Genomic DNA, 12749 nt, shown 5'->3' on the forward strand with positions numbered 1-12749 from the left:
GCGTTCCCATAGTTATAGAGGGGTGGGTTTGTGTCCAGGACAGATGAATATGAGGTTTTGAAAAAACTATTTTGTAGAATGTAAGGAATTATTTGTTCTAATCAGCTGAACTTTAAACTCCATTCTCATCGATCCAAATAGAAAAATATTATCCCTGAATTGCTTCTAGACTTCTGTTCACATACTTATTTCGCTATCCCGTATGAACATTCCGTAACATTTTCTTGGCATAACCATTAAGGTACGATATAAACTTGAAACAAATGCCAACCCCAAACATATTTAAATTTTTCAGGGGGGCGAAACTCCCCTTTTGAGCTGTCAAATCGAACACCGACCTTGGCCATTAATCGTCCCATTCATGTCAAATTTGGACAATTCGAATGTCAATGGAGAAAGTTTTCAGCCAGCCTCCGACGCGTCAGCAGAAAAATCAATAATTCCGAACGCGTGAATTTCCATTAACAATTTGCTTTGGCGAACTTGAAACGTGAAGCACACAAAACACGAAAAGCCTTGAACCGGCGCTAAAAATAAATTAGAAAATTCCTCCGCACACGCCAACACATGTGCAAGCGAACCCACTGAAGTTTTCCAACCTCCATTGCCGTGGAGCTGAGGCCAACGACTCCTCTGCTCAGAATTAGGGTTTTCATGGGGTGTGAAAGGCAAAATCTGTGAGGCTGGGAGGTTGGCGCCTTGTTATATTTAAGTACATGCAGGAGCAGAATTTGAGTGTGTCTGAAAATGAAAATTCTGTGTGCGAACTGACTGACTGACACATATTTGGGTATGATCAAAATTAATGACCCAGCACTCATATAGGCCCATAAACTCAAGAGCGGAGACACCTTGGTACATACACAAGCCTGATGCAATACGAACATGGGTCTATATGGGTAAAATGGTGTAAGCTTAAGTTTTTATTCGGGAAAATTAGTTTTCGAAACGAAAGTATTACATATGTATATATGTATATTGTAAAAATAAATAGCGTTTTTTTATTACATTACATCTCACAAGCTACATATAATACTTGAGGACAAAGTAAATACTTAAACGAAAAACGGATATATTTTTGATTGGTTTGACGTATCTCAATCAATCAAACAAGGGAAAAACTGATCACATACTACCAAGAGCTCTTTACTAAAGTTCGTTTGCAATCAACTTATTCATTTTCATTCATAACTCTTCATAAAAGTGTTATATAGTAGGTTTGGTTATGGTTTCTTGACGAAACTAACTTTCGACGAGCTAAGTAAGCTTCTCTGTATCACTAAACTGAATAATTCCTTAAATTAGCATGAAAGGTGGCACCACAGACAGCCCCATACCAACCCACCTAAGGATCGTATCTGCACCGCCCTTGTGCAAATATCATTTCACGGATTCTTTTGCAGCCGCTTAGCGTCACATGCAATTTGCCATAATTCCGAGCTGAACGCTCTTTTTGACCCGAGCTGTCGGTTATTAAAAGTCATAATTGAATTTCTTGTAAACAGTTGTTGGTTGTGAAAGATGTGGCCCGAACATGCAAAATCGCAGAAATAAGGGGCTGAAGGGAAAAGGATGGGCTATCTGGCCTGCCGCTGTAACTTTCGAAAGTATGAAAAAAGCAATTAAAACTGAAATAATGAATTCTTTCTTTTGCCAGTCTCTGGCATGTTTCTCGTTCGAGGTTGGAGTTGAATTCGGAGTCGGAGTTGGCTGGTTGGCTGCTTTACTGGTAAAGGGATTGGACCTCGTTTCACCCATCTCCGACCGAAATTTCCCGGGCTGATTAGCATGAGGCGTAACAGTTTTTAATTGCAGCCACATTTTGCCGAGACCCGAATGTGCATCAACAAAAGCCTGGCAACACATAATGATAGCAATACTTATCTTGCCATCAGAAAGTTGAAAAAGTTTAAGCACTTTTTCAGGTTTTTGTAACAACCACCAATGCTTCTATGCGACTGATTTCCCCCGGCAATGTGTTATTTAGCTGTTTTTAAGGCCTGGTTTCTGTCGGGCTAAAACATATTTATTGTTATCTTACAAGGATTGTTTAAAGAAAAGATTTAATATCTACAACGTTTTTGATACATGCAGATAGTACTTGCGTAAATACATTTTACATATATTTTCTGTACGTTGCATTTCATTTTAGAATTTGAGTGCAAATAAAACTGTCGTTGTAATATGTTGTATTTTATTAATTTGAATGCCTAACGAATATTTTACAAGGAATGCACTTATTAAAACCTCGCTGAACAGTTAAAAAATATTTAAAATGTACTGTCCAAACTCACAATGTTTTTTAAAATAACATTAAAGTATTCTTAAAATACTTGAACGTAATCTTGTCGAGGTTCATAAATGGCAAGATTGCTATTAAGCATATGCATGTAGTGACATTTAATAATTATTGGTCATATTATTTTATGCTTAAAAAGAAATTTTTAGCTTGTATAGTTCCAGTATTCATACAGACAGACACACGGACGAACATGGCCAGATCGTCTTGGCCAGTAATTCTGATCAAGAATATACTTTATGATGTCGGAAATGATTTTCTTCTTTCAGTAATGGGTGTAATTGGAAATATTCAATCAATGCTCCTAGTACTCAAGGTAAACCAATATTTACTTCCCTTGATTTTCTAGTCAAAATGTTTAATTAAAATCCACTGGTCATTATGTTCTGCTCTACTTTTAATTTATGTCACCCATCGGGTGTTGACTGTCCTTAGCTGTACTTCCATTATCTTCCTAAGGTTGTCAAGTTATCTACGCCGCTTGAGTCCATTGTCGATGTCTTCGCCGGAACTGCTACAAAAAATTGTGACAATTTACAGTGATCTCTGGAACCTGGCCATGGACCCGTCCTTTACTGCCATAAAGTCAGTTCCGCTAAAAATCGTCGTAAAATACACCCGTGAACTAGAAAAAAATAAAGCACACAAAAAATGTGCCTCAGTTCTAGTTTTCTTTCGAGAAACTCTCTGTTCGCTCGGAGGGAAAAAATGGAAACTAGAATACGCGGGACAATAAAAAAAACTACGCGTTTTATACCGAATTCACCGTTGTGTTTTGCGCATTTTGGTCATTGTTAAAAAAATCGAGCATTTTTTTGGGTCGACCCACAATTTTTTGCCGTAGTGTCTCCAGGATTCTCTTGACCCTGGCCTCGTTTTCCATTTAAAATGCGCGACGCACAAAAGTTTTTAAACGAATTTATGTTTTTATCGCTTTATGACCGGAGGTTCTAATAAAACTTTATTGACGCTGCCGGCGGTCGTAGGAGTTCTGCTCGAGTTTCTTACCGTAGTAGGCCTCCTTTGGTAGCCGCAGAACTCAAAACTGTAGCAGGGTCAGGTTCCTCGGGATCTGTGCGTATCCTGCGAATTAAGACAGCCCAAGGACGCGCCGAGTTATGCAAGTCTATGCAACGTATGGGCTTGCATAAATGAGGTAAATATTTGTTTAACTGGGAACTGCTCTAGTTAGCATTGTCCTGTTGGCATTGTTCCTGTCCTCACCCCGGTACCGCCCACGAGCCGGGAAGACAGTCAATAAAACGTCACCTTCACCTCTTACACAATATTTCACAACAATTTTGCAAAGCCGGGGATTAGGAACTATCTCGGCGTTCTCAAAAGGTTTTGGGCATTATGCCCTTTCGTAGTCGCCGTTTGCTCTAATTTAAATTACTATTCTGCATTGTTTTGGAATGTTTCCTAAAAACTAACCTAATTTACGCCACACACTTTTCGTTACATATTTTCGGGCAAGTCTTTCGTTTGTAAGACCTAAAAATGGTGCAAGTTTCCGCGAACTTAAATAATTGTATGTTGTAAACGACTTTTTGAATAGGTGTAGGGTTCCGAAATCGGTAAATTGAAAGTATGATTCGCGGATGGAATTGGACTGATTCAAATCGCACTAGACAATGTTTTGGATGTATTCAGGACTTAAGCTAAAATATATTGTAATTAAAATTAGATTTTAATAGAAAAATATTACATTTTTTTAGCATACAACTCATGTTGAAAAGTTGTAAATCATTTATTAATTTATATTTGCGGCTTTTTTATTCCCGTTACTCGTAGAATAAATATATACCCTTAGATTCGTATGTAACAGACAGAAGGAAGCGTTTCCGACCATATAAAGTATATATATTCTTGATCAGGATCAATAGTAGAGTCGATATGACCATGTCCGTCTGTCCGTCCGTATGAACGTCGAGATCTCGGGAACTATAAAAGCTTGAAAGTTGAGATTAGGCATACAGACTTCAGAGACATTGACGCAGTTTTGATATTTTTTACATTTTTGTCAATCTTGTAAATTTCTCTAGATTTGCCACGCCCACGCGAACGCCCACAAACCGCCAGAAACTGTCAGTGTGGAAATTTCTCCTTCGCACTTCCACTAGCTGAGTAACGGGTATCAGATAGTCGGGGAACTCGCCTATAGCGTTCTAGCCGGTTTTATAATAAAAAGTATGTAACAGGTAGCAAAAACTTATTTTTGTACTTGTCAATTATACTCCCTATGCCAAAGAATACTTGGTGACGGCCAAAAATGTAGAGACTCCTTCATAGCACTCCCACTAGCTATGTAAGGAATATCTGATACTCGAGTTCCCTCTTGCTTATTATTTAATTAAGGAACAACGCTGGACAAAACAAACATACTTGCAATACGAGATTTTCTTTCTTAGTTTTTTATAATATAAATATATTCAAAAATTATAATATTGGACTGATATTATTTATTTTATTAACAATTACAGTAATGGTTTTTCCCGACTAAAACCCTTTTACGATTATACTCTGACAGCTTAATACTTTTCGTAACCATTTCTGCCATCACAGCTCAATTTCTTGCGAGACGGGGGCGTTGGCTGAAGGAAAGTCTGTTTTGGGTAAACAGAGCGAAAATCCCTTCCACCGCCCCCGCCCACGAACCAGGCATTTCCACCTCTGATTTCTCCGATTTCCTTGGACGAATCAAGGCCTACCTGGGAAAGGAAGACGCGTGTGTCTCGCATTAGAGTGATGTTCTGTTGAAGGACGGTACCGGTACTGGAGGTGCTTCGCTAAATCGAGGACGAGGCTCGCGCGACTCGACTTGGACCGACTTGAGTCGTCTGTTTATGGATAGTAAATGCACCGTGTCATGGGTCCTTAAGCGTCTTAATTGCCCGCGTATCCTTCGCCGACGAGCAGCGCAATTGGTTTCCAAGGCGGAAATATTATTGGCACATCATAAAACTATAAAACAGGCCGCAGGGGGCCCCATTCCTCCTTCCTCCGGTTTCCTGTCCAGTTCAGTTTAGTTCTTCACCTCGGAATGCGAGCTCTGAGACCCAAACTGACACCATCCAATGCCATCAGCGAATTCGCCGAATTCCGAGCAGCGCGCGCGACTTCGATTCCCCGGCGTACGACTCGTTAGCGGAATCGCATTGACAGTCTACGCCGAACTCCCCGGAGACCTCCGTTCCGATCATTGTTAATGGCCTTTGTCCTTATTAGCTGTTGATGTCCCACGATGTGAACTATGTATGTCTGTGTCGGCAAATCTGTCTTGCTAAAAAATAGTTATGCTTGCGCTTTCCTTACCTTAGTTATTTAGATGTGATTCAGTTGTTGTTCATCATCATTAAATGTTGTCGAAGAAGTGTGGTTAAATCATAGACTTAGACATAATGGAAAAAAGGTGATGTGAATTTTGTGATTTCTTTTTCCGTGACACCATTTTATAAACCCAATTGTATGATCTCTACAATTTTGTCATTTAAATTATTGAAATTATGATGTTGGGACCTGCGGGTCCTGCTTTAATTATCGAAATTTATAATAAAATAACTACACAGGGTATCCTTAAATGAAAAAATATTGTTAGCCGTAACATTATTTATTAATATACACTTTAGGTTATGGCATTTTAACATTTTTCAAAAAGCCATTAATCTTTGAGCTCAGTTGGGGCGTCCGTCACTGAAGGTGTTAACGAGGTCCAAGCTGAGATTTAAACAATTTGAAATGTATATCTAGGCCCGTAAACAGAACCATTGCAATGTACCATTCCCACTTCATTCAGCTTACGGGGTCATAATCGCTATTGAAAAGCGGCAGGACAATTCGAATAAGTGTGACAGGAGCAATTACAGCCTGATCCTAATGTTTTCGATGTCAACACAACAGTGCTCAAGACATCGCAGGCAATTCAAGGATATGTAGGACGCACAGGACCTCGAACAGAAGCCAAGGACACAGGCGACGCGTGACGCATTGAGAAAATATTTGCACAAAACAGTGAGGAAATCTCGAAAGCAGCACAGCGTCTCATCATCCTTGACTTTGATTGATGCCGATCCAAGGGCGAAACGCTATATCCACCCATTGAGATGACCTCCGGAGGAGTCATCGGTGGACCTTCGATTGAAGGTCACCAAGAAATGCATCCTGCTAGCTTTCTCTTCAGTCTTTGATGAATTTTAGAAGCTGAAAAATACTTCATTTATCCAGACATCTGGCAAATTCATCAAGATGATTTCCCCAGCGCAGACTTAACGACTCGATCCGATCTGCGTGCAGTTTAATTGTTAACTCAAACAAATACCACGACGCCAACGAAATTTTGAATAATTTTCGAGCATCGCTAGTAATTAACCGCCGATTGAGGCAATCAAATTGATTGCCTGCGATCCGAGCCAACGAAAAGCTCACGCTGGGATCCCCGAACCCACATTAGACTGATCGACGCTGATACTATATATAGACGGTGTATCGGAATAGTACGGGGAATTTACACCAATCTCGAGTTGTTTGTTTTGTTTGTTGATAATTTTTCTCAGCCCTTTACTGTTTTATTCCCAGCGGGTCGTCGCCTGCTTCACTCTGATAATGAGTGCGATATAGTCGATTGTTTTTATCACCCCTTCCCCATTTATGTGGTATTTGGTTTGTAATGAGAAAATCCCCCCAGAGAAGATCAGCAGCAACTTCAAAGGAAACTGGCCCCAGCATGTGATCATTGTAGTTTTTCTCAAGCTAGGAAAATAAACAAGTCCCGAGACCAACTGATACTGGAGTTTCCTATTGGGATATCTTATGTAATGCCATACTGTTGGCATGCACTGTATTGGCCTATTTCTATTAGCTTTTGAAGTTTCAAATATTAATGTGCTGCAAGCAGCAGGACAATCGATAGACCAATAAAAACACAATACGTCATTACCTGTGTAAACAAGACACTGAACAAGTACGGAATTTTGGATACATTGCCACTCTTAACAGGTGCTGTATTGGGCCACTTTTAACAAGCTTTTGAAACCTCAAGTATTAATGTGCTGCAATCAGCAGGCTCGCCAATCGAAAAGCCAATAAAAAGACAATGCTCTATTATCTGCATAAACGAGACACATTACGAACTTGTTTGACTTCTCTATACTAATAAAAATGCTAAAATATTTTGAATTACTTGAACAACTATTAATTGGAAATGGGTAGAAATATTTGCAATAAGTGTTTCGGGAACTTTTAAATATACTAATGTGCACTCATTCCAATTTATGTCCAATTTTGGTATGGTGATAAGTTAATAATAAATAATATTTGTGACTGATGATGGTATACAACTTTCTGGCAGTTTAGTTTGCTAATGATGTTGGTCACTTTGGAATCGCTTGGCCCGCGGCAGCTGATAATGCTGCTTCGGTGGAAAATAACGACGAGATTGACTGCAACAGCAGCCAGAATATATTTCAGGGCTGCGAATTAACACATTGGCCTCCTCCAGGCGCGTGCCTGTTTCACCTTCCCGTGCATTTATCAAAAGTCTGCCGGACCGCCCCACCGAACCGCCGGCAAAATAGCTCTATAGATAGCTATCTGGCTGGTAACCCCCGTGGAAGTGCCAAAAATGTGCAACGCGCTCAGCGAAAGGACGGCAGGAAGGATGGTCTAAATTGGGGAGGGGTTCGAACTCCAAAGGATATAAAGGACAAGGGACATGCAGCTAGTCGGGCACAATGGGATGGTCCCGATTCACTGTCAAGGTAATTTATTAATTCGACAATAAAAACGCACGAGTTCGTGCGCCGAGCTCCGGATTCGCATTCTATGTTGGGTTTGGGTGCGGACTTGCGATGGGGTGTGTTGTGGTCGGACACTCGCATGTGGGCCTTACAACTCAATTAAAGTTGCCTGGGTCCTGGACATGAGACCGCTGCATTTCCTTGGAGAACCGGGTGCGCAAAATATTATATGGCCATGTGTTGGGTTTGGGTTTATCTTAACAGAGGAATTTGTGAAATCTAATCGGGCGGAAGAGAAAAAGTTAAGACGCTTTATGCCACGTAAGCCTATCATTTAATTTCAACAAAAATTAACCATTCAATTGAAGTTAGTTACATTAATTAGTTTAGACTCTTGGTCAATGTCCATGAAACCTAATTCAACCAAATAATCTTTGAAACTTCGTCCAAGTAAAGCACGGTAAAACAAGTTTTTAAAATATAATCCAAAAGTATACATCTAAATTCAAGGACTTTGTCAAAACTAGTAGATTTAGCCCTTAACATTATTTTAATTAGTGGAAATGAAAATGTTTTTTATTCGGTCTGGAAAGAATTTTATTTTTTTGAGAGCTGTTTTTAGCTATCATAAGTGGTCGGATAGTTCATGTCTTACTCTACACCCTTATTGCAAATTCTACTCTAAAAGCGGAAAGGAGGCTTACATTCATTGGCAATATAGCAATCACAGGACATCGGAGAGATGCGAGCTGCAGTATCTTCTGTCAAACTGAAAAACGCCATAAATTTTGTAGAACAATGGAATCTTCCAGCGCATGCGGATATCAGTGGATGGGGTAAGGGTAGAATTCGCACATGCACACATATGTCAGAACAATCGATATGTTAGGGGTGTGCAACGGGGGTGGCTGATAAAATTTATCCAGGCCGCGTAAGCCGATCAGAAAGTCATGTAATCACCAAAAGTGGCTCAGAAGTGATTGTTTTTAGCAGTCAATTAAGCTGCGCTGGGTTCTCCGGGTTCTAAGCAAATTTGATATAGGAATAGATTCGTTGAAAAGAATGTAACAGGTAAAAGGAAGAGGGAAGGCTTAGGGGCGCTAGTCGTTCGTTTTTCGATGTCTGTCTGCCTGTTCGTATAAACGCTGTGATTTCGGGAACTATAAAATCTAAAAAGTTGAGATTAAGCGTGCATAGTACACTGTGCCAGTTTTTTGCCAAGCCCTGTCCATCGCCTGCAAGCCGCCTTAAGCTTTCGGTTCCACACTTTTATGAAATTATTCAGATTTTTATTTGATGTATAATTTTTTCCATGACCACCAATACACCCGAAATAGCGGTCAAACCAGTTACTTTCAAAAATGTTTTGTATTTCAAAAGAAAAATATAAAAATAGGAGGGCTATATACTCAGCTACCTTGGAAAATTGTACAAGTTGTATATTCATAATCATGTTATAATAAGTTTACGGCAACTTCGTTCTGCCAATCTAAAGATGGATTCCGTTCTTGTACTTTTAAAATGTTGCTGTTTTTGGCTATTATAAACTCCTTTAGAAACTATAACGTTAAAAAGTATTTAATGTATAAGACTTGAAATCAAAGTAAAAAATAAAATAATATTAGTTAAGTTTCAAAATGATCTGATCAGCTGGCTTTTAAATTATATTACATTTTTTGGTAATATTTTTGTTGGCATAACGTTTTTATTGTTTACTAGTCATTTGGGAAGTGCGTCTGGTTGGTTTTTAGGCAAATACCGGGCACAGGAGTGAGTTTGGAAATCGGGAGTTGCGCACTTGCTTGGCCACGAGGGCAAACAAAAAGCGCAAACACGCGACCCTCGGCCACGCGTAGTCCTGGTCCCAGGGATCGGACGTAATGTTATCCTTTGGCCGCCAGTGCCACGAAATAAATTCGGCGGGAAAGGGCAGCGGATTCCGGGAACAACTGCCAGCCAGTCCTCGGTGTTTTGCGCGCTGGCAAAAATCCAGATACATTTTTAGGGAACCATAAACGGGTCGGGGAAATAGCCTCTGCGCCGAAGAAACGTTTTCATCAACAGTTTACATATACTGTATACAGTTTTTATGTCTTTATGATTATTGCAATTAGAGAGAGATCGGCTGAGAGTCGCGCCCTCTCGCTCTGCGCACTCATAGGTAGGCACCTCATGGCCGTAATTACTGCAGCAGCGTCTCAAGGTCGCCGAGGAGGAGAAGTGCGCGGGTGGATAAGTCGCGATGATAATGGGCGCGATGGGTAGGTAATAAGCCACGCAGCAGGTAGGCCCCGTACGGATAAAGTTGCCAGGACCTCGGATAATTTCCCCTCTCCGTGCCTGCAAGGCCATTTCCCCAGAGGGGTGGCTGCGAACAGCAGGCGGCAAAGTGTCATGCGCAGGGATATTTATGCGCTATAACAGCGAGCGTGTGCCGAGAGCTCTCAGATTTTGCTATATATGCAGGATCTGTCGCAGGACCAGCACATTCGCAAACTCACCAGCGTTGCGTGCACATCGAGAGTTAGAGAAGCAATCTAGCAATACACATCCGAGATGGCCACCACAAACAGCCAGAGCCACTACAGCTACGCCGACAACATGAACATGTACAACATGTATCACCCCCACAGTCTGCCGCCCACCTACTACGAAAACTCAGGCTGCAACACCTACTATCAGAACAGCTCCACTTACCAGAGCTATCAGGGCTACTATCCCCAGGAGAGTTACTCGGAGAGCTGCTACTACTACAACAACCAGGAGCAGGTGACCACCCAGACTGTACCGCCCGTGCCAGCCACCACCACCACCCCGCTGCCCAAGGCCGCCAAGCGTAAGGCCGAAGAAGACGCTGCTTCCATAATCGCCGCCGTGGAGGAGCGACCCCAGCACACTGAGGGCCCTGCTCACTAACCCCGTGAAAAAGCTGAAGTACACCCCCGACTACTTCTACACCACAGTCGAGCAGGTGAAGAAGGCCCCCGCCGTCATCTCTAAGGTCGCCGCCAGCCCCGCCCCCAGCTTCGAACAAGAGTACGTGGCTGTGCCCACGCCCAGCGCCTCCGAGGATGTTGACTACTTGGACGTCTACTCGCCCCAGTCCCAAACGCAGAAACTGAAGAATGGCGACTTTGCCACCCCTCCACCAACCACGCCCACCACTCTTCCGCCCGTCGAAGGCATCAGCACGCCACCCCAATCGCCGGGGGAGAAATCCTCGTCAGCTGTCGGCCAGGAGATCAATCATCGAATTGTGACAGCCCCGAATGGAGCCGGCGATTTCAATTGGTCGCACATCGAGGAGACTTTGGCATCAGGTAGGCGTCACACATGATTAGCAACCCCTAAAAATACACCTATAAAATATTGAAAATATGTTTTTGTATATATTTTTGATATTTTCAAACGATTCACAGGTTAAAAAGTCATGAACTGACCAATGTTTTTTTTGTTTATGCTTACAGATTGCAAAGACTCAAAACGCACCCGTCAGACGTACACCCGCTACCAGACCCTGGAGCTCGAGAAGGAGTTCCACTTCAATAGATACATCACCCGGCGTCGACGCATCGATATCGCCAATGCCCTGAGCCTGAGCGAAAGGCAGATCAAGATCTGGTTCCAGAACCGACGCATGAAGTCGAAGAAGGATCGCACGCTGGAGAGCTCCCCGGAGCATTGTGGTGCTGGTTACTCCGCGTTGCTGCCGCCACTGGAGGCCACAACCACCGCCAGCACCGGGACACCATCAGTGGCAGTGCCCATGTACCACCACCACCAAACCACCTCCGCCTATCCCGCTTACAGCCACAGCCACGGTCACGGTCACAGTCATGGTTATGGTCTGCTCAATGATTACCCTCAGCAGCAGACCCACCAGCAGTACGATGCCTACCCGCAGCAGTACCAACAGCAGTGCAGCTACCAGCAACATCCACAGGACCTCTACCATCTATCCTGAGGTCCGCTGATGCTCAGATACTCTCTTCCCCAGAGCGAAACCAAAAGCCGTACCGCCACGAAACCGAAGCGCACTTCTCTCGACCATTTGTTGGTGACACGCAAATGACACAGCCGAGAACGAAGCTGCGACACGATGAGTTGCACAGTAGAGGGCGCACTCCCTACTGTGCCCAGGACATTTTGGGCACAAGGACGAGTGCGCATGTGCAAAAGGCAGAGGCAAGACAGCGCAAAGGAAAAGGAGCCTTGCTGCGCGCGGAACCCAGTGGCTGGCCATGATGGGTTCTTAGCGATCGATTAGCTGCGGCTAAACAAAAGCCCAACACACTCAGCTGGGAGTGATAATGCCAAAAGACTTGGAGACTGACACATGTTTTTGTACAGATATCAGTTATGATAAGCCTATCATATAGTTCTTATTTAAAAATATATAGTAAATCGATCCAATTTAAGCAAATCAAGTTGAACAATAATTTGGGAATCTGTGTTACGCAATGTGGGGCATGCGCAATTCGACCGCTAAACAAGAGAGAACCGCTATAGGTGAGTTCCTCGATATCAGATACCCGTTACTCAGCTGGTATGAGCGCCAACGCGAAAGTTCAATATTATTTTGGCATATCAGATAAAAAATTGGCAAAAAAAAAAGTTAAGGTTAAGCGGCTCGTGAGCATTAGAGTATGCCTGGCCAAAATAAGTCTAAATCTCTGGAATATGCATGTCTGAAATCTCGACGTTCATACGGACTA

The 12749-nt window shown here is 42.4% G+C and overlaps 1 protein-coding gene across 1 annotated transcript; it reads left to right on the forward strand.

Annotated features, from left to right (window-relative positions):
- The first annotated feature begins 10590 nt into the window (after nucleotides 1-10590).
- Nucleotides 10591-12364, forward strand: LOC122625701 (segmentation protein fushi tarazu-like). Its single transcript, XM_043805792.1, is given in 3 exon segments — nucleotides 10591-10920; nucleotides 10922-11354; nucleotides 11502-12364. Coding segments are annotated over 3 exon segments (1260 nt in total). The 3' UTR covers nucleotides 11999-12364.
- The last annotated feature ends 385 nt before the right edge of the window (nucleotides 12365-12749 follow it).

The sequence above is a fragment of the Drosophila teissieri genome, unplaced genomic scaffold, assembly GCF_016746235.2.
Source record: "Drosophila teissieri strain GT53w unplaced genomic scaffold, Prin_Dtei_1.1 Segkk57_quiver_pilon_scaf, whole genome shotgun sequence".
NCBI lineage: Eukaryota > Metazoa > Arthropoda > Insecta > Diptera > Drosophilidae > Drosophila > Drosophila teissieri.